General features: G+C 39.8%; 1 protein-coding gene across 1 annotated transcript; it reads right to left on the reverse strand.

The window, feature by feature from the left end:
• Positions 1-586: 586 nt before the first annotated feature.
• MCUR1 (mitochondrial calcium uniporter regulator 1) lies at positions 587-19,991 on the reverse strand. The gene is given in 10 exon segments (XM_059937967.1): positions 587-1,197; positions 2,188-2,302; positions 3,659-3,712; positions 7,856-7,927; positions 8,757-8,798; positions 9,752-9,853; positions 10,332-10,435; positions 13,600-13,719; positions 19,321-19,829; positions 19,831-19,991. Coding segments are annotated over 10 exon segments (1,335 nt in total). The 3' UTR covers positions 587-1,141.
• Between the last annotated feature and the right edge of the window lie 3,539 nt (positions 19,992-23,530).

The following is a 23,530-nucleotide window of genomic DNA, read 5'->3' on the forward strand; positions in this document are numbered from 1 at the left end:
AGGTCATTCAAGTAAGATGAGAACGTGCGTCTCCAAAATACCCCCAGTTGTATCTTGGAATTTGTTTTAAATACAGAGGTAAGGTTGGTATGAGAATGTCTTTAACAACCAAAGAAATCAACCTAGATTAGGATGATACCTGGCATGACAGTTATCTAATTTTCAAAGCCTATGACCTGAGCTTGTAACGGGCAAAGGCGTATTCATTAGAGACATTTCTGAAAAGTACGTGCACTATCCACGTATCTAGGTATTGCTACAGAAGTTACACCTTGTGCCTCCCCTGTATAACAAGCTGACGAAGACCAGAAGGAAGAAACCCTGTCCCACAGACTGAAGTAGACTTCCACGCGAGCCTGTTTTCTAGGGAGGCACTGCCACACCCAGAGCATTGTGACAACTCTCCCACCAAGAGGGAGGAGAGGAGAAGGGGCCAAGTGAGAGGGAGGGAGGGAGGGAGAGGAAGTTACCACTCTAGGAGGCTGAGAGAGTCTGCATCCCAATCACAATGCTTCATCAGGCAACAAGATTTTCTAGCTGGAAGGCACACAGAAAATGAACAGAACAATAACTAAGACAATGGAAATTACAAGAAAAAAATCTCTTTTGGGCGTAAAGTACAACGTAGCATGAGGCTACCGACCAACTGGACTTGAAACTCAACCTCTAACACAGGGACCGGCTGGCATTAGGGTCTGGGTCAGTAGGTGAAGAGGATTCAGGGCTCTAGGTTTGGTTACAATGATTCTTCAGCACTTAGTAAAGCGCCTGTGCCTTTTAATTGGAGACCCCAAATCCTCGATTAAAACAAAAGATTTAAAGTTGTGGAGAGTTATACAAATATTTACTGTTGGTATGTCCCAAAGGTTAGACCAAGTTCACTGGCCCAGCTGAGTGGAGTCTTTGTTGCTTCGTCCACCACCACTCAGAGTTATAAAGTCAACTAAACAGAAAAGATGGAAGAAGCAGTTATGAAATTTCTCATTTCTTTGCCTTGGTTGTATGTCCATAATTTGCATAAAATAAATAATATGCATTAAATTAAAAATCAGCATTAAAATTGGAAATGAGGGAAAAAAAGCACACCAATCTGGTATTTTTAAGGCAAAACAATAAAATGCTCTTTTAAATAGACACTTTATTATATCCACAGACGATAAAATCCCAGAGCTACTGTTAGGCACGTAAATACAGATCCTGTAAGAAAAAAAACAATTGTGCATAGTATTAGTTCTATTAACAATTACTTGCGGGAACAACTTTTTATTAAAAAAACAGACACATATCCACCAAGAAAGTAAAACCAAACCCAAGAAACTTGGCTTGCTCACTGATGTGCCACATCCCATGAAACACCTGCCTATTAAAAAACCCCACACCTGAGACCATCATCTTTAAAGTACAAATGCATCCAATATCCAAGAAAACTTTTCAGTAAAAGTACAGAATCACAAAAATTCTGTGGTCACAAAGTATATGCACATGTAACACATAGGGACATACCCTTTAACTTGATGAGCAAATCCTACTTCTAAATACTATTAGACTTCAAAATATTGATTGATCCAAAATGTTAAATCTGAGTTAAAATAATGGCTAAGTAGTTTTTTTTGGTACATGAATCTTCCTTCCCTCTTTTGGCTCAAAAATTGCAAAAGCAAAATAACACCTTATAAGGAGTGTCACCTATTGAAGCAGAAAAGATCACAACTCAACTATCTGTAAAATATTCCATCTTGAATGTCACGAAAAATAATTCCAAATAACTATAGTTCGATGACAGTATCTCATGAAACTTACGATTCCATCAATAGTAGTAAATAAAATCATGTACTTTACAAAGAAAGAAAAAATGCCAATTATTGTATGATATTCCATCTACTGGAAATTGTAAGATGCCTTCCAATTTCAGAGATGTTAAAACATGAAAAAAAAATTGTGTTAGAATCAATCAAATGCAATATCTGTCTTTGACTTAATTTATAAATTTTATTTATTTTGGGAATTCCCTGGCAGTCCAGTGGTTAGGACTCTACGCTTCCACTGCAGAGGGCACGTGTTCGATCCCTGGTCAGGGAACTAAGATCCCACATGCCACGTGGCACGGCCAAAAAATTTAAAAAAGGTTTTTTTTTGTTTAAATTTATTTTCAGCTTGTTTTAACTATCTAGATACAAAATGGCTTACCTGCTAAATATTTAATATTATCAAGCTTGTGTGACTCAAGCATGGTTTTGAGGCCAGCAACCTCGGTATCTATCTTCCTGTCTGTCTGCGTGATGGCCCGATCTTGCTGCGCGTGCTTTTAAAAGAAAGATTCACAGCGTTAAACCACTTTGGATGCATCCCCTCTGCTGTTAGTCCTAGAGTCCCTTCCCAACAGGATCAGATTAAGGAGACCTGGGCTTTAGTCTGAGTTCTGCTAGCCTCATGCTGTACTGTATTGGTCAGGGCTGTAGCTATCTCTAGGTCTGTTTCCTTCTGTTTGAGACAAAGAAAAAGGTTAACACTGGCCCTGTCTTCACATAAGCTGTTTAGAGAATCAAGTGTGATAACTGATGGAGGGAAGCTTTTTAAATTATAGACTGCTCTGCAAATAAGATGAAGATTATGAAGCTGGTCTGTTCTCAATGGCAACGACCATGCCTCATCCTTCTGAATTCCTTAGTGAAAGGTATACAGAAAGTGCTTTAACAAAATGAATGGAGTCTTAGGTAATCTAAAAGCAACAGCGCTTGCCTTGATGCTATTTCCATTCACATTTTTAAAAAGTTTTCTTCCTTTATAGTTCGAATGGCAAGTGTTTTATTACTATGAGGCTTGGCTATACCAAGGACCTATATGCGTTCTTTCCCAAATATAATACAGTTAAACCAGATACACAATTAACTCCCAAACGGTGGTAAGTTTGGCTGATGTTATAAAGGGTTTGTAACATTTCATTAATGCATAAAAGCATTGGAAATACTTCATTACAAGTCCTAGGGCAAGTTAAGTAGTTCCCTGTGGCGAATAATTCAGGTAATGAATATGGAAATAAATGCCTGGATGAGTAAAATATTCCAGAGGAATAGTTCAGTATTCTCTCATGGAAGTCTCTTGCAGGTTTCAGAGGTCCCAGGTAATACAGGATGGAAAATAAGTTATGCATGCCATAAGCTAAAAATGTAATAAAACATCTCCATTCCTTATTATTCTTCAATCACTGAGATTTAAAGTTTCATTAAGATAATTAAGTATTTTGTGTACCAAAAAATCCTATGATATTCCACTTCTCGGTATATATACCCAAAAGAATTGAAAACAGGAACTCCAATAGATATCTGTATGCCCATGTTCATAGCATTATTCACAATGGCCACAAGGATAATCAAAATGTACTATATCCATACAATGGAATATTATTTAGCCTTAAAAAGGAAGGAAATTCTGACATACGCTACAACATGGAGGAATCTTGAGGACATTATGCTAAGTGAAACAAGCCAGTCACAAAAGGACAAATACTGTATGATTCCACTTACATGAGGGACCTAGAATAGTCAGATTCATAAACAGAAAATAGAATGGTGGCAGCCAGGGGAGGAAGAAAAGGAGGGGATGGTGCTTCAAGGGTAGAGTTTCAGTTCTGCAAGATGAAAAGTGAATCTTTTCTTACCAATGATACCACTTCTGTTTTTACTTCCAGCAGCTTCCTTTCGTTTAATGAATACTGAAACAAACACGTAACATAGGTCAGATTCTGATTTATTCCTCTCTCTCTCCTCCTCCTCCTCTGGTGCCTTAAATATTTTGGTCTCAGTAATTCCAAGAATACGTACCACTAGAAGCCACCCCTAGGGTAAAGTAGCCTACTTGCCTTCTCCTTTTGATCTGTGTTTTGCGGTTCCTTATTTATATTCACTCATCGCTCCAACATCTGGATTCCCTTTTATCATCCTCCACCACCCTCTGCTGGTTTTCTCTTTTCATCTCTTCGCTGGGATGTCTCTAGGTCCCTCCCACTATTATAACAGCATTCCCTGGGACCAATTTAGATGGACATATGCTTTTTGGCTTTGAGAGGGTTGAAAAAAGTGGGGTAACAATTCAATTTAGGAGCTATCCCATTGTAACCACAAACAAAATTGGTCACTATTTGAGGCTTAGACAGAAGAGAGAAAAGACATAAAGTTGGGAAAAAAATAGTTTCAAGGAATATTATTCTGTGACATAGATGTTGCCTTGTGATTATAAAACACTATGTAAATATACAAATACAAGAAATACACTAAACCATCACACGTTGGTTTTAATGGAAAAAAACAAAAAACAAACCCACATGGGCATTGTCACAATCCAGTGTTACTAAGGGAACTGACTAGTTCTACCCAGAATTAAAATGGTATCTTGCCTTTGGCTATTAATATCTGTGCAAAGATATTGTGCAATTTTGTTGACATTGAGACCAAAATCAGACACATTTCCTAAGTGGTGGGCGTTAGGATTTAACTGAGCAAATGAAAATCTATAATTTAAGTGAAGAATTAAAAAACTTCAATAAATTAACATTGTTATAGGGGAAAAAAATAATGGTTTTGAAGTATCTAGAAACTTTCTAGCTATACTGTGTTCCCCTGTGACTACCAGGGGGATAAAGTATAGAAACAGCATTGCTTAGGAGTAAAAAAAAAGAAAAAAACCCAAAACCCCAAACCAAGAACTAGTTGCAGGACCAAAGAATGCTCAACTCCAGGGTTTGAGAGAGAGAGAGAGAGGGAGAGAGAGGGAGAGAGAGGGAGAGAGAGGGAGAGAGAGGGAGAGAGAGGGAGAGAGAGGGAGAGAGAGGGAGAGAGAGGGAGGGAGAGAGAGAGCGCGCGCGAGCGAGCTATGCGCCAGATCACCACCAGAGGGCAGGGTGGAATGGGATTTTCTGCACCCCTTAAAACTCCAGTTTTCACTGAGTCAATATTGACTCAACCACAAGAGAAAAGAAAAACCTAAGTCTTGATATTGCCATGGTTTTTTTTTAAACACCTTTATTGGAGTATAATTGCTTTACAATAGTGTGTTAGTTTCTGCTGTACAACAAAGTGAATGAGCTATACATACACATATACCCCCTTATCCCCTCCCTCTTGCGTCTCCCTCCCACCCTCCCTATCCCACCCCTCTAGGTGGTCACAAAGCACCAAGCTGATCTCCCTGTGCTATGCGGCTGCTTCCCACTAGCTATCTATTTGACATTTGGTAGTGTATATATGTCCATGCCACTCTCTCACTTCGTCCCAGCTTACCCTTCCCTGTCCCCGTGTCCTCAAGTCCACTCTCTACGTCTGCATCTTTAGTCCTGTCTTGCCCCTAGGTTCTTCAGAACCATTTTTTTTCTTTAGATTCCATATATATGTGTTAGCATATGGTATTTGTTTTTCTCTTTCTGACTTACTTCACTCTGTATGACAGACTGCCAAGATTGTTAAAATAACATCTATATGGCTCCATCTCCCTGCACCCCAAAGCACTTTACAGGCTACACTGCTCTTGAAACTGGCTGTAAATATCACCACAGTTAATTTTGTGGAAACAGTATTATAACTTTATTAAACAAGAGAATGAGAGGTTTGAATAGTTTTATCTTCCTCAGTGCAGTTAAATTCATGCTAGCTGCATACTAATATACTACTGCCCTGCACTTCAGAGTAATCTGAATTTAGGATTACCAAGAACGACTTCTCAGGTAGGTTAGTAAGTCACATAAACTCACTGGCTTTAATCCATGTTCACATCCCCTATCTCCCAATCTCCTATATGAAGTTCTTCCTGGCTCGGTTGGCTACAGGCATCTTCCTAAATCAAGTGAATAAGGAATTCCTGCTAAGTCTACAACCCTAAGGACAAAGGTAACCAAAAGAGTTCTTCCTCTTCTAGATACTAGTCATATGCTAGTGATCATTACATATTTTAGTAATACTAAGTGATTTAATCTTCAAGGTTAAAAGTGTTTCAAGACTAGAAAGACAGGTAACGTGGACATAATAATTATTCTGTATAACAAAGCTCAACTTAACTCTTGAAATCCAGAGGCATTTCCAAAATACAGTTAAGTACTTGTTTGAATTTCAATATTAGCTTCATTTATCATTGTAGCACATTTTGGTTAAAAGTAAATTGTGAAAAATGAGGAGACAATGAACAACTGTGAATACTCAGTTTCTGCATGTTCTTTGTTAGTAAAAAATGCTGTATATGCCCTATTTCTGCTTATGCTGAGGATAAAAAAGGTATCTAACTAATAAATAAATAAATTCAAATACAGCCTGAACAAGACAGATGGGTTAAAAGTCACTAGAGGCAACCCAACACATATAAAACATCCAACTTATTGTACCCCATGTTCACTGCAGCATTACTTACAATAGCCAAAACGTGGGAGGAACCTAAGTGTCCATCGATGGATGAATGAATAAAGAAAACGTAGTGCGTATATATATATATGCGATGGAGTATTACTCAGTCATAATAAAAAAAAATCTTGCCATTTGCAAGAACACGGATGGTCCTGGAGGGTATTATGCTCAGTGAACTAAGTCAGACAGGGAAAGACAAATGCCCTATGATCTCACTTATATTTGGAATCTAAAAAAACCCAAAAAAACCCGAGTTCACAGATACAGAGAACAGACTGGTGGCTGCCAGAGGTGGGCGGGGAGGGGGGGGTGGGTGAAATGGGAGAAGGGGGGTCAAAGAGTACAAATGTCCAGTTACAGAATAACTGCGTTCTGGGGATGTAATGTACAGCATGGTGCCTAGAGTTAATAATACTGTATTGTACCACTGAAAGTTCCTAAGAGAGGGGATCTTAAAAGTTCTCATCATAAGAAAAAAAGTTTTGTAACTATGTGCGGTGATGGATATTAACTAGACTTACTGCGGTGATCATTTCACAATACAGAAAAATATTGAATCATTACGCTGTACACCTGAAATGTAATGTCATATGTCAATTATATCTCATATTTAAAATTAAAAAATTTAAAACAAGAAGTTACTGTGAAAGCTCTGAGGGAAAAACATTGTATTTATATGTATTACCTTTGAAATGCACATAAACGGGCATTTCAAAGGGCAGCGGAGCAATATTTCCACAGTTTTCTTAGGTCCTGGGCATGGATCCCACAAGTTGTTGTACAGACATATATATATATGTGTGTGTGTATATATATATGTGTGCGTGTATATATATATGTCATATATATATATATCTCCCTTCCACTTATTTACAACCCACATTTTGTGATATCTTTTTGGTAACAAATATATAGCACTACTTTCCCTAATAGAAAATTTCAATTTAATATAACTTCAAGAATCATTCAGAATTTGCACTTCAAAACAATGCAATAAAGTCATTAAGATTTCTCTATTAAAAAAAAACTATATGGAAATATTTTTTAAATCTTGAATTTTTAACATAGAATTTAATGTTATTTAATATTAATAATTTAGTATTATACAAATCAGATAATCAACTTAACTTTTGAAAAATCATGACCAGAAGAGGTTTAAGTCAATATCAAATAGATCAAGATTGAATTTAATTTCTTTATTCATGCCTAAGTGACACATAATTTAGTATCTCTGAAACATACAAGATTTAAACTTGATTTGACCAAGATTTTAATTTTAATGTTACTTTTGAAAGCATCAAATTTAAGCCTTAATTCAAAATATAGTCAAAATAAAGAAAAAACTGTCTAACAATGATATACAGGTAAATATTTAACAGCACTTGTGAACGGTATGTAAACAGACTTGACCAAATGTTCCACGCTGCAAAGAAATTAATTCATACTATATTCTTAGTAAAGAAACATACCAATTCTTTTACTCTGCTCTTTTCTAGATTGAAATCTAATTTGGTATCTGTTCGGACTTTGATCACTTCATCCTAGTGGGAGGGCAAACAACAAAGAAAGAAAGAAAGAAATCCAAAGTAAGAGACCCAAACTCTGTGAGGGTGTGAGCCTTACCTGCTGCTTCCACTGCACCCCCCGAAGGGGCTAAGGGAATGGGCCAAGCCGGGGGCGCGCAGAGAAATGGAGCTAGAGACTAGCGAGGTCAGGAGACTCTGGCTAAGCGACGTCTGCAGTCAGCCCTGCTGGGACTTCCCAATTACACATACAAATAATCCCCTTTTACGTTTAAGTCAGTCTAGAGTGGGTTATTGTTGCTTTAACCTCAAGATTCCCAATGCAATCACCTTGTGAAATTTATGAATCAAGCTGCTCCTTGGACAACTTTGGAAAGCAGAGATGGACTCAAAGAAGTAAAATATTAAATTCTGGTTTAAGTAAAGTCTTCCTTCTGACACTCATCAAAACCTTTTCTTCTTTAACATCAATGTCCTTTCCACTTAAAAAAAAATCAAACAGCTATAGCACAGTCAGCCGTTTAAAATCACATGTAATTCTCTAAAGACAGTCCCTCCTAAGATAATCTAAGGGTTCCAGGTGGCTATTTTAGAAAATTTTTTATTTAAAAATGACTTCATTCCTTCTAGATCACAATTTTCTTAATGAATTTGGTTACAGACATCAGTAACTTATTCATTGGCTATGTTCTTGGTTAAATCTTCCAATGTGTACTTTCGAGATACATCACACAAATATTTAACATAGGATTAAGTTTTTAAGAACATGTAAGTATTTCGGACATTATATTTATTACTAAGCTTATGTAATTATAAACAAGCAAGCAAACAGGAATGAAGATCTTACCATTACTTGTTGTTTTAACCGATGTAGTTCAAGTTTCATTTTCTAAAAACACATTAACAAGAAATGTCAAGGATATATTTAGAAGATAAGAAAAACATAATAAACAACTATTAGAACATGTATTTATGAACAAGTTCTTTCCTCATTCAACACAAATTTGGCCACGTTCAGAATACAACCATAATTGAATAGTCTCAGTGGCAGAAATGATTGTTGTGCCAGGATGGTACTACAATCATGGTGTGTCTTGAGATACGTCTTAATCCATCTTGAAGGCCACATAAAATTAGTAACACAACTGTTTTCAATATATTCATCTCCCTTCAGAGGCCCTGCTTTAATTCCTCCTTCAATTTTTCTTTTAACTAATTCTGCCCTCAAATAACTGACTTCAAGACAACTTTGACAGTTTCACAGTTTACCTTTTTCTAGCAAAAGGTAGGCGGTTTTTTATAAGATTAAGACCAACAGATAATAAATGAACTTCCTTCATGGGACTTTAAATAGGGCTGAAAATAAAGGAAGACACGAAGACAGCACTTATTTAAACGCTGATCCCAAACGCCACACTTTAAGAAATGAAGTGATATTTTACAGCAGCACTTATTCATAATAACCTCAGACTGGAAACAACTCTAATATACATCGCAGTAGAATAATGTGGCATATTCCTATAATACTATAAACAATGAAAAAGAATGACCTATCACTGCAAGACACGCTGTGATTCCATCCGATAAAGTTCTGGAACAGCCAAACCACTCAACAGCCATGTTAGCCAGGATAATGGTTTCCGCTGTGGGAGGAGTGACCAGAAGGGGGCGTCAGCAGCACTTCTGGGGCACTGGTCACGGTCTATTTCTTGATTTGACTGATAGTCTATGCTGAAAATTCATCGAGACATACACTTGTTTGTACACTTTTGTGTATGTATATCATATCTCAATGTCTTAATATAAAGCATTTGGTAAATATGAGTGGTTCTTTAGTTTTACCTCATTTTCTGATCTGAGGGCTGAAAATTCACTCTTCTCCAAAATAATCATATCTTTTTTCACATTAGCAATCTGAGACATTATTTCCTGAAGAGTGATCTCCTGGGAAAAGACAAACAAAACATATAACCTAGTCTGGCCTAGGAAGTCCACCTCCTACTGTCTCTACCCAGTATCATCTTATTGAGAAACTAGAAGGACATGGGAACAAAGAAAGAGGTTCAGCAAGGTCCTCCTCTGTCTGAAAATGAGAAAAGAATAAGAACTCATTTCCAGTATCGGCATCAAGTGAATCACAGTTAAAAGGGTGGCAGTCAGAGGACCAGCTGCTATAATTCTAGCCACGTCTCCATTTATTAAAGCATGGTGACTAGAATAGTCAGTTTTCAAACATAGTGATTCTATGACAGCTGACTACATAGCTTCGAATAAATATTTTTTATGCCACTGTAACCATCTGTCTCTCGTTTATGTTAAAATTACTATATGCTTTTCAACAGAATATTATCCCCAAACATATATTACAAATAATACCCCATCATTAGATTTCAAATTTGCTCAAGTGCCCCAGCAAAGCTACCTGCTGCATCTTGGTGACCATATCTTTGTAGACGATATCCATGTTGGCCTCCATGATCTTGACTAAGGCAGAGACAATGATTTCTGCTTGTTGAGTAGTAAACCCTAGGCAAACACACAAAGACAGACACTCAGGAGACTCTAGTTGCCAGAATAAAAAAATCCTTCATAGAAAAGGGAGAGAATGCAAACTTACACATGCAGGTGGATGTCTGAATTCAGAAGCAGCGGGAAAGCCTAGTGTAGCAGGAAGGTAGAGTCTAGCCACAGGCTGTGCTGTGTCTGTCACTTGGAACAAGTAGGACACATCGGAGTGTTTCCTCATGTAAAATGAGGGGTTGGGATGACTGAGCTCTGACGTCCCTCCTAGCCATCAAAAACCATGTTTTCAAAAAGAGAATGCCTAATGACACAGGGGATGCCTGCAGTACAAGGTCAAGTGAAAAGATGCAAGACTCAAAATTATAGAAACAATTTATTTCTTCTGTAATTTAACAAAGATTCTAGGTAACTGTGTTGTCTAAATTTTCTACAATGGATGTGACTTCCTTAATTTCAAAATGTATATGTTAGTAAAAAATAATTTACTTAAGTAGAGAAAGCTTATTTATTTTATTTCCAGCACAAATTGGTCAAATCAGTGGCTACATAAATAATAATTCAGCTGTTAATTTACTTAATGTTAAAAGACAAAATTGGCTCTTACATTTTTCTTCCATAATTTTCCTCAATCACGACTGAGGGGGGCTCAAACTGGAAAAAATATATTCTTTTATACTCAATAAATGCTGCTGAACTGAATTACTCAACTCAGCAGTGCTACTGTTTTTAATAAAGACTCAACTCAGCAGTGCTGATTTTAATAACTTTAGGTAGTAACATATTTCACATTGAAAATTCTAATTAAAATGCTTAATTTTAAATGCTTAAGATGCATAAGTCCCTGGAATACAATTCTTTCTGTTAAATACTTCCAGCTATAAGAACTTCAGAAGAATTTACTGATTCTTGTAATTAATCCATGGCATATTTGTTTGGATAAAGTTATAACTGATTCAATTTGGATGAGATTAAGCATTTTTTTATAATAAAAAAAAACCCAAAAAAAACAAAGCAACAAATTTAAAGGAGACAAAAAGACCTCCAAAGACCTACTCTTTTCACTTTATTCAAAATCCTTTAATTTTCAAGGTGTGGGTCATGAACAGCTAGAAAAAAATCACCCATATGTGAACACTGTTTAACTCTGGTACTGGGATTCAGAGTAGTTTTTCTTGTTTCTTTTCTGTCTCCCTAATTTTTAAAAAACGAACATGTCTTTTGAAAATTGTAAAACTTATTAATAAGAGTTCATAGTTAAACATAATTAGGTTTGGGAATTATGAAGAAAAGAAAGAGGGAGACCAAAGAGAACTTACGCTGATAAGAAAAGAAACTTTAAAGACTTATAATTTAGAACCACCTATAGGAGGAGAAAGGATAAGAAAAGGAGAAGCCTGAAAACCTCCTGGGTTGCCATACGCAAATTAATTTTTTGTAGGAATGAGAGAATGGGACAGAAATCAGGGCTAGTGAGATTACAGACACAGAGACAGTTTTGTAAATCAGGAGACATAACTCTGGAGAGAAAAAGAGATAAAGGATGGAACATTTCTTGAGGGGTCCTTCCTGGCCTTATCCTAACTCAGCCATCACAGACACCCATCATTCATGTAAGCACCTTCACACCCTACATCCAGTGGGGCCTTCACATCACTGGTCTTGAAATATGCAAATATTCATGGGCCAGGGTTTGAAAATCAAGAAAAGCAGGCAATACATATACTGAAACATCACATTTTAAACATTCAACATCTGCTATTTTTAATTTGTCAAAAATAATACATAAATGGATTTTGAAAGCAGGGGAGGGGAAACAAATACCACCTCTCACTGGGAAACAGGATTTGGGACCACTGCAGCTATCTGGCCATAGTTACGCTTAACTAAATTAATGATGTTCCTTTAATATCATCAAACATCTAGTGTACGTTGAGATGCCCCTATTATCTCTAAGATGTCTTTTTACAATTGGTTACTTTGAATACAAGAACACAGGTCCATCAAAAAGAAAAAAGAAAAAGAAACAGAAAGAAAGAAAAAGAAAAGTAGAAAGACTTCTGCTTAACAAGATAATTTTAGATGCCCCTCTTCTCACTTTTACTTTTCTTTTTTAAGTTCTGAGCTAAAAGAAGTCTTGGTGAAAAAGGCCAACTGTTTCAAGTTTGAGAAGAAAAGCTGTAAAAATTATCACAGAGCATGTGACAGTTTTCCCAAAGTGCATTCAAGTACATTACTTAATACTCAAAGGGCTCTTTGGAATTCTTATTATGCCCACGCTACCAAGGGGGAAATGGGAACTGAGAAGGCAGAAAGGACTGTGAGACCACGCAGCTGGAACGCGGCAGAGCTCGAACCCAGAGCTGCTAACTGTCCCACGTAAGCACAGAAAGATCCACCCCAACACGGTGTCCTGCGCACGTAAAGCATGTCTACACAGGGCAGCTTTTCAGATATGAACACACACAACAGGATGAATAACTATACAATAAAGTCAAAACACAGATTTATTTCAGACATAAGCTATGATATCTGAGATTCTGATTTTGAGAATATATGTGTCACAGTAGAGAGAATTATAATGTGTATTAAATTGTATATTTGTCTAGATAAGATTAAATATGAGAATGCTACTTATATACTAAGTGCACTTTCAATAACTGTCATACATGTCAGAGCAATCTTTTACATTAGTTAACTCAACAGCAGTAAGAGAAAAAGTCTGAATATTTTTTAAAAAATCACAAGTTGAAATTATCAGTAATTGTTGCTCAGCAACATTTTAATTTCATAAAAATTTTAAAGCACACAAGATGCACAGGAATAAAACTATCACTTTTGTGCTTAGACAGCTGTCATAGGAATCGTTCCTGAGTTTTGCTGGCTTATGTCTAATTTTTCACCTATAACACCATACTTCCAGAGTAATGTTATAAACATACGCTTCACTTGGACAAAGAGAATATGTGGGAGAAAAGTCTCAATTGTACTGATGAAGCAAAAATGTCCTTAAACAAAAAACAAGGACTTAAAAAATGGAGACTGACCAAAAGATTACCTACAGACTAAAAAGTCAAAGAGAAATATGAGAAATTCGATAAGATCATAAGGGAAGTCCTAACTTATAGTGTTTTTCTATGGCACTGAGTAACCAAATGAGAGAGGATTACCATTTTCTTCGAGTAAACACACTAAGGCATGGGTGTCAAAGTAGAGCTTCCTACTCCGAGAAGAGGTGAAATCTCTCCTTTTGCTCTCCAGATGCAGGCTCCCAGCACAGACGCTCAGCTCTAGGATGGAAAGGACAATACGGTTCAAAACAGGTGGATGGTAAACAGGTGGATGTTTGATGGTAAACAAAAGCAACTCAGCACCATGAAAAAACAGGGCATACCTCAAAAGTCTATCTGGTTTTTGACAACGGCTTTATTGAGACATAACTTAGATACATGTGATTCGCCCATTTCAAACGTGCACTCCAGTGTTTTCAGCATATTTACAGTGCTGTGCAACTATCCCACAATCAACTTCAGAACATTTTCATCATCCCCAAAGAAACCCTATACCCTCTAGCTACGCTCTAGCTATCACCCCCTCATCTTCCCACTCCCCCCCAGCAATCACTTACCTATATTCTGTCTCTATGAATTTGCCTACTCTGGACATTTCATTTGAATAGAATCATTAGGATATGTGATATTTTGTGACTGGTTTCTTTTACATACAGTGATAGTTTCAAGGCTCACCCACCGTGTAGTATGTCAGCATCTTATTTCCTTTTATTGCCAAATAATATTTCATTGTATAGATATGCCAATGTTTTTTTTTTTTACCTCGTCATCAGTTGAAGGACTAACTGTATGAGGGTTCCAATTTCTCCTCATCCTCAACATTGTTATTATCTGTCTTTTTTATTATAATTGTCCTATTGGGTGTAAAGTGGTATCTCATTGTAGTTTTGATTTGCATTTCCCTGATGGTTAAAGATGTACATCTTTTCATGCACTTATTGGCCATTTGTATATCTTCTTTGAAGAAATGTCCATTCAGACCCTTTGCCCATTTAAAAAATTTGGGTTTTCTTTTTATTACTGAATTAAGAGCATTCTTTATATATTTTAGATACACGTTCCTTATCATATGTATGATCTGCAAATATTCCCATTCTGTGGGTTGGCTTTTACTTTCTTGATGGTGCCTTTTGAAGCACAAAACTTTTAAATTTTAATTAAGCCCAATTTATCTTTTTCTTTTGTTCCTTATGCTTTTTGTGTCGTATCTAAGAAACTACTGGCTGATCTGAGCACACAGAGATTTACATCTGTTTTCTCCTAAGAGTTTTGCAGTTTTAGGTCTCACATTTAGGTCTTTGATCCTTTTGAGTTGATTTCTGTATATGGTGTGGGATGGGGGTTCAACTTCATCCTTTTGCATGTGGAGGTCCAGTTGTCCCAGCACTATTTTCTCCCTTAAATTGTCTTGTGGCTCTCATCAAAAATCAACTGACTATAAGTGGGAGGATTTATCTGTGGATTCTCCATTCTATCCCATTCATTTATATGTCTGCCCTTCTGCCAGTGCCACATTTTCTTGATTACTTGTAACTCTGTAGTAAGTTTTGACATCAGGAAGTGAGTCCTCCAACTTTGTTCTTTTTCAAGATTGTTTTGGCTATTCTGAGTCCCTTGCATTTCCATATGAATTTTAGGATCAGTTTATCAATTTCTGCAAAGAAGCCACCTGAAACTTTGATAGAGATTGTGTTAAATCTGTAGGTCAATTTGGGGGAGTACTGCCATCTTAACAATACTAAATTCTTCCAACCATGAACATGGGATGTCTCTCCATTTACTTAGGTCTTTAATTTCTATAATAATGTTATATGTAGGTTTCAGAGTATAACTTTCATGTTTTTGGGTGAAATTTAAGTATTTTATTCCTTTTGATGCTACCGTAAAGGGACTTGTTTTTTAGATTTTTCGTTGCTAGTATATAGAAACACAACTGATTTTTGTTTTTGTACAATTTGTACATTGATCTTGTATCCTGCAATCTTGCTAAATTTGTTTATAAGCTTTAATAGTTTTTTTAGTGAATTCCTTAGAGTTTTCTAGTTACCAGGTCATGTCATCTGTGAACAGTGATAATTTACTTCTTTTACAATCTGGATGCCTTTTCATTTTCTTGCCCAACTGCTCCGGCTAGAACTTCTAGTAGAGTGTTGAACGGAATGGTGACAGCAGACATCCTTGCTCCGGACTTTGGAGGGAAAACACTCCTTCTTTCACCATTAAGTATGATGGTAGCTGTGGGTATTTCAGATGCCCTTTATCAGGTGAGGCGGGTCCCTTCTGTTCCAAACTTGTCAAGTGTTCTTTAACACGAAGAGGTATGGAATTCTGTCAAATTCTTTGTCTTTTGTGATGATCATGTGGTTTCTCTCCTGTATGTTGTGGATATGGTGTACTACATGAATAGATTTTCAGATGTTAAGTGAACCTGCTATTCCTGAGACAGAATCCCACGTCATGGTGTATACTCCTTTTTACATATTGCTGGATTTGGTTTGCTAGTGTTTTCATAAAGATATTGGTCTGTAGTTTTCTTTCCTTGTCTTTGCAAAAGCCTACCTTTGGAGAGATGTGTTCTAACAATTTATATATTACCTTTGCTATGGATTTCTGTGCGTTTAACCACAGATCCAACCTGTTTTGTAAACCTGTTTCAAGGTGCTCCTTTGAAGGAGGTAGTAGAGTAATGGTTTCCTGGCTTTTGTGTTCCACAAGCCACAAAAAACAGCTTTAAAAAAACATAGAACTGCAATGCGAACTTGTAATTTTCGCAAGAAAGGACATTTAAACATAACAGCTCCTTACAATCACACTAAAAAAGACATTTTGACAGAAAAAGAAAAAAGAAAAACAGAGATAGATAATATAAAATAAAAAAATCTTTCATTTAAATGTAATAAACATAGCTATATAAAAATCTTGCTTCATACTTGTTCTTACTTTTCCATGATGCCAGGTGTTGTAGAAGAGTGGGAGAGGACAGAATAGTCATCTACTAACTCAAAGTTCAAAGGTTTTCTCAGTACCTGTCCTAAATGACCAGAAAAATACTTCAGCTAATCAACTCTTATTCTCAACCCCTAAACACTCAAAGGAAATTCCAAGTAAGCAAAAAATGTGACATGGACAGGACCCTACAGATCTGCTGCTTTTCTGTAAGACGATAGCAGTGGTTCCCAAATGACTAGCAACGTGGAAAGAGCGGGGTGGCTGTGGCCACAGTCTGCACCAAGGTAAGTACCAGAGAGCCAGGAATCACTCTGTACCAAACACGGTTTGCAGACTGACAAAATATAAAATGCAACAACTCGTGTATGCATGCGTGTGTTTAATGGCTAAAAAAAAGGTGGGCGGGATGGTGCTTAGGTTCAAAGAAGCACTAGCCTATAGTGTAAGGCCCTTGGCAAGGCAAACAAAGCCTGTCCTAATTTAGCCACTTATCCTTTCAACTTTTGTTCTAGCCACCTAAACTACTGTTTCCTGCACGTGCAGACCTTGGTACTCCTTCCTTAAGCTTGGCTTGCTCCCCTTTCTCAACTGGTAAATTACAAGCATCCTTTTTACCTTTCCTCATCTAATGTGACAACGTGCTAAGCATCCATTATGTTCCGGGCAGGGCATTATGCTGCCCTGTAAGGTTCTCTCTGCTACCTCCTCCCAGGTCAGGGAGCAACCTTTATTGCTTCCTTATCTGTGCTCTCAGCCCAGTACAGATAGCTCTACCACAGCACTTACGTTTATTCCCATGTCTGTATATTAGTCCAAGCTCCCCAGGAGCGGCCAGTCAGTTATTTCTGTGTCACTAGGAGAGGGCCTGGTATACTGCAGGCCAGAAATAACTTAAAAGAAAATTCAACTGTATGAATTCTAAGATCCAAATCTAGAGACTATCTAGAAAGAAAGTTTGAGATGAACTCCTTTCTGCTCTTCACCTATGGTCTTTCCTTTCCACGTAAGTGAGCTCACTTAAATCTGGCACCTCTTTGTTCATCCTTTATCTCCAGCCCTGGGCAAAAACTGGCCTGCATGAGAAGAGACCCTGACACAGAACAGCCCGAGCTGGATGGCAGATAATTGAATGAATGAATGATTGCACCTCTTACAGGGCTCTTTACAAGCCACCCTGCTCACTTCAGAACCGTGCTGGACTGTCCCGTGGGTCAGGGAGCTTGAAAACATTTGGGTCTAGAGCTGGCTTGTGAAAAGTGACGGGATTATTCTAGTCCCAAATTCCTTTTTTCTAAAAACAATAATCATTCATGTGATTTAAAACAAAACTGCAAGCATATTTCAAAGATATACTGCGGCTGAAAAGAGGAGAAAGGGCCTGGTCACTTGCCACTTGGCCCTCCAACTCTGGCTGATGGTAGGTGAATTCCGTCTTGCCTCTATCATAGGGCAGCGCCTGGGGACACAGCAGTACTCTGGCACTGGGAACACCTCTGACTCACTTTTCCTCCTTTATTGTGACAACAAAACGAGGCCCAAGAACTATGAATTTCCACTAATAACCGGGAAACAAGTAAAGAGAGCTATGTTAAAGTGTAATATGTAATTCTCCTTTGGGGGGACCTTCAGCATATCAAAAGGATATGAAAACACACATACAAAAGAAGCCCAAAGTTAGCCCTGGACAGAGGAGGAAACTGAGCACAAATTTCCTACTCATAAACATCCTTAAGTCTAAGTAGCTCTACTGAGAACCTTGGACACCAAACAGACCACTAGGCTGAAGACAAAGGGACAAAATTCTCATTAGCTGATGAAATTATGAGAGGAAACCAAATCACAAATTACCAGTTTGTCAAAAAAAGAGCAACAAAAGGCAAAGTACAGAAATAAAGACTCACAGGTACTGCAGGACACTGACAGAGTTCACCACTCATTTCCCAGCCTCTGTACACAAAGCTGCTTTCACTCTTTGCACTACCAACCAGTTTCTCCCCCAGCCAAAGGTATTCTTAAATTTTAGATGCAACTAACATTTACCGAGCATGTCTGTTGAGAAAAACGTTTTTTTAAATAGCCATCAGTGTAGTTACTGATAGCCACTGATGGATATGCATAGACTATCCAAAGTTAGATTTTTGCCAAGTTTGCTAATTAATAACGATTCTCCCAGATGATTGTTTAATCGGCAATTTGCAATCTAGTAAACTGAGTCTAATCTCAGGCAGGCCGTGACTGCTCTCACCTCCTTAAAGTATTTAATGAAATGCCAACTTCTCAATGAAACAAACTTATTCCGAGGACTCCATTTAAATTAGCAACTGAAGGCCCACTCCACCTCCTAACCTTTACCCCCTCTATTTTTTCCGACAGCATTTATCAGATGTTATTATATATGTAAATATATTAATCTCCTCTGCTACAATTCAGCGCCAAGAAGGAAAAGAGTTTGTTGACTGATAACCATCCCGAGTTCCCAGAAAAGTGCCAGGCAGAGTAATGAACCCACGAGAGTCTGCAATTAAATTGTGAAACAATCCCTTCGTCTCCCAGAACTTCGAGCCTCAACCCGCCTGCTTCCTACACACCCATTCACCCGCGCCTCCAAACGCTGCGCACCTGACAAAACTGCTCTACAAACGCGCGTGCGCTGTGCCAGCACGCACCGCCCCCACCCCATCCCGCCGCAGCCCATCACGATTTGCGCCAGACACCTGGTGCCCGCATTCCGAATAATTCGGGTCTTTTCACCCGAGGAAGCCCAGGTTTGCGTGGCCCAGAGAGCGGGACCAGACAGACCTTCATCCCCACGCCCGGAGGAGCCCGGAGACCTCGGCTGACCCGCCCAGCTCCCGCCGCCCCGGCCCTCACCTCTCCTGGAGGAAGCGAGGGCGGCCACCTGGCCGAGGCACAGGTGGAGCGCGCCCGCCGCAGAGGCGACGCCCGGGGCCAGGCCCGCCTGGCACCTCCTCGCGCCGCCGCGCCCCGCCGGGGCAGCCGAGGGCCCGGCGCGCGAGCGCTCCCAGTCCGCCAGCGGCCGGCGCGGGGTGGCAGCGGCCAGGCGCGGGGAGGGCAGCAGCAGGAGGAGGAGCAGCGGGGAGGCACGTGACGCGCCGCCGCGGGCCGCCGGGGCGCTGGGACGCAGCGCCCCCAGACCGCCGAGGAGCCCGGGCGGGAGGCGGCGCGTGGGGACGCCGCGGCCTCCGGGGCCTCCACCGCGGCCGGCGGCCAGGGAGAGCAGAAGCCGCCGGCGGCGCTTCGGCCTCTCGTTCGCGACGGAGCCGCAGTCCATCCCTGACACGGTCACTGGCCCGCGAACGCCCTCATGCCGGTCACGCGCGGCCCCAGCCAGACACCAGCGGCAGGAGCGAGCGTGAGCGCCTGCGCTTTCCTGCCGGACGGGCGGGACTCCGGGCATTCTCCGGGGGCGGAGCTGAGCGGCTAGGCGGGGCTCCGGGCTCGCGCCGGGGGCGGGGCTGGGCTCCCGGTGCGCGCTGAGGGAGGGGCTGGGTGGCGGGCGCCCGGGGCGGGGCAGAGCACATCTCGCGGAGCAGGCACCCCGGGAGAGGCGAGTCCAGTCCAGAGCAAGCCCCCGGCCCGCTCGGTGTAGGCGACTGGGAAGACCAGGAGGTGGGTGTGGGCCCTCTCGGAACTGGAATGAGCTCGGCGCTGCCACGATTTGCATATTTATAAGGACATACACGGATGTCCTTATAAAGACATAGTTACCCTGGCGCCCTTCAGAAGCCCATGAAAAGTCCGTGCACCACCGGGCTGCCTTGGGTTTTCCTGACTTTCCCCGTCCGAAGTCCCCCAATGTGTTAGCGCTGGGGTGCATTTTAAGGAATTATTAACAGGGCCGAGGGAACAGCGCTTACATAGTCCACACATTTAAATCTAAACTTTCAGAGCTTGTTTCCGGATTAGTGTATCATAGAAGTGAGAAAGTCTCAATCTGGGAATTTCAAACGTAAGGGCTTGAGTTTCAAATGAGATCTACTGGTATAAAAGGATACCTGATACTAGCGGCATTCAGTTCAGTGAGCTTTTTGAATGCCTACTGCACCTGTCTCAGTTACTGGTCCGTTGTGTGAACTCTGTACTGTTTCTTGAATGAAGGAATGAAATGCACAAGGCACCAGCCTAGAAGATGCAAAGAAAAATGAGATTGTCCTTGTCCTCTAGGAGTTGTTTTCTTATCCACCCATATGTATACAATACATGAGGGAAGAAGAATGTGTTATGAGCCATAAGAGAGCTACAAAGTGCTGGTAAGAGAGAAGAGAGGGCATATGGCTGTGGAAGTGGCTGTCAACATATAAAGAATTAAAAATATTAAGGTGCAAGTAGACACTTTCATAAAAGGTTAGTAGGAATTATACATTTATAGAACTGGTAGGGAAAGCAATTTAGCAATATGTACAAAAGTGTTTTACGGTCGTAAATTTTGCTCAAGTCACCCAACTCTGAAAATTTAACCTAAGAGAATAGTCCAAAATATTAAAAATCTACTAGATTGGACCATACGAACTTGTCATTTTTATAGGTCGAAATGTTGAAGATTGGTAGTTTCATGTGGATCAACCTAATATATGCACAAAGATATTCATTGTATCATAGTTTATGATTGTGAAAAAATGGAAAAAAACGAATGTCCAACAGAGGAATGGTTAAATAAACAATGGCACAAACTTTATTTAATGAAAGCCCTTTGTAATTTTTGAGGTATAATTTGCATGTAATAAAAATCCACAGATCTTATTTCGATTTGATGATTTTTAACAATTATATACCTCATGTAACCACCACCCAAACAAGATATAGAACATGTTCGTTTTGCCACACTGCATGGCTTGTGGGATCTTCCTTCCTCGACCAGGGATTGAACCCTGGCCCTCGGCAGTGAGGGCGTGGAGTCCTAATCACTGGCCCACCAGGGAATTGCCTAATTTGGTCTGTTCTTGAACTTCATATAAATGGGATCATACAATAAGCATTGCCTTTCATCTGACTTCCTTCTGTCTTGTGTCTGTCTTCAGTGTAATAGCTGGGAGATTGATCTACGTTGTTTTATCAGTAATTAGTTCCTTTCTGTTGTTGAGTAGTATCCCGTGTATAACTGTGCCACAATTTGGTCATCCACTCTCCTATTGACGGCATTTATTTTGTGTCCAGTTTTTGGGTGTTATGAATAAGGCCATCACGAACATTTTTGCATAAGTCTTTGTGTGGACATATGTAATTTATTCCTTGTTAAAGAAAAAATTAGTCAACTACACTTTTTAAAGCCCAGTAAGGGAGACTTTATTTAAGGAAGGTGGGCTATCTCGTTAGGTACGGGGACCACTGTGCTGGAATGTTGTAGCGGCAGGGAGAGAGAACGGGGTCAACTTGGAATACAGCTGGGGCAGGTGGGAATTTATAGCCCAGGAGCAGGGTGGGGAGCAGTGGATGGGAAATTACTAAGAGGAAACATCGGGAGTAAGGGGGATTTTGGCTAAACCAGCTAACAGGACTCTTGCTGAAGAGGGGCCAGTGTGATCAGACATCACACAGAGGATGGTAGAGGATGAGGAACCCGACCAGATATGGAGGATGGTCAGATACCTTCTTTCCTTTGGTCCCAGCACTCCAGTGTTCCATGGGAAGCCATTCTTCCCTTCTCTCAGTCGGTGTGGTTTGGGCGGGCCAGTCTTCCTCCAGGCCCCAGGCGTGAGCATGTCACCCAGTCAGAGTCAGTGAGCTTCAATTCTAGGATTTTTCTAGGAGTTATTGGAAAAAGAAGGTCTTATTTTATTGTGATACAGATTTTGAACCTTGAGCCCTTGGGGCTACTACATGGCCCGACACTGAAGCTATTATGGAGAAAGCAGACCTGAAAGATGACAAGAAATGCTCCTGGTTCTAGCTCAGCCTGAAATCGACATTTTTATTTATATAACCAATAAACTGCTTTTGTTTAAAATAGCTAGAGAAAGGCTTCTGTCTCTTATCCTGACTAATACAGGAGTCTAAGGGATAGAGAAACTAGATACAGAAATCTAAAGACCACATGAAAAAGAAGCATCAACAAATTAAGGCTTCAGGCAGGGGCCAAACAACCCCCATGGCTCAGGACTTTCTGACAGTTGGACTGGAGAATAAGCTTGGACATGGGGCCAAAGTGGGGCCCTCCTACTGTCTCCCCATGTCTGGACCTGGGGACCTTCCATGAGCAGAGTTGGGTTCACAGAGCAGACCCTCTGAGATCCACCAGCTGTGAGGTCTCTAGGTGGGCCTCACACACTCTGAGGTCACCAGGAGAAAGGAGAGGGAGGATGGCAGAGCTGTCACTGGAAGCTCTGGGCCTGCCCAGTGTGTACTTACCAGGAGGTGGCAGAAAGGTGACAAATATAACATAACTACAAAGTAAAGGGGCAGGGATAAAGAGACCTCTATGGTAGTGAGGTTTCTATATTGCACCTGAAGTGCTAAAATACTGATTCTAAATAGGTTTAGAAAAGTTAAATATGTACATTGTAATCCCTAGAGTAATCAAACATATTATCCAAAGAGATATAGTCCAAACACACAATAGATAAAATGTAATAATAAAAAATGTTCAAATAACCCAAAAGGAGACAGGAAAGGAAAAAATGGAAGATCAAAAAACAGAGGGAACAAATTGAAAGCAAATAGTAAAATGGTAGACCTAAATCCAAACATAGTAATAATTATATGCAATGTAAATGATCTATACCAGAGAAAATAAAGCTAAAATACTGTTAAATAAAATATGTTCTATCCTTCTTCCTTGTGAAGGGTAGCAGACTACGCCACCCCAAAATACACCACTTTGGCATGAAGATTATTTTGAGTTGAAGGCAATTGAGAAAAAGTAGATACAAGAAAATCTCTCTACTCTTCCCCTGTTGGCCTAAAAGCAGGACATAAATTTGTAAAGGTGTTCCCCCCTCCCCTCTCTACCAGGAAGGACAGAAGGTAATCACCAGAGAGAACCCTTACCAGCCCAGAGACAGAATCAGAGGAATCTACGTAGTAAACTCACTCAGACTAGCCCTTATCTACCATTATTCCCCAT

Source organism: Balaenoptera ricei, chromosome 11 (genome assembly GCF_028023285.1).
Source record: "Balaenoptera ricei isolate mBalRic1 chromosome 11, mBalRic1.hap2, whole genome shotgun sequence".
Classification (NCBI taxonomy): Eukaryota; Metazoa; Chordata; class Mammalia; order Artiodactyla; family Balaenopteridae; genus Balaenoptera; species Balaenoptera ricei.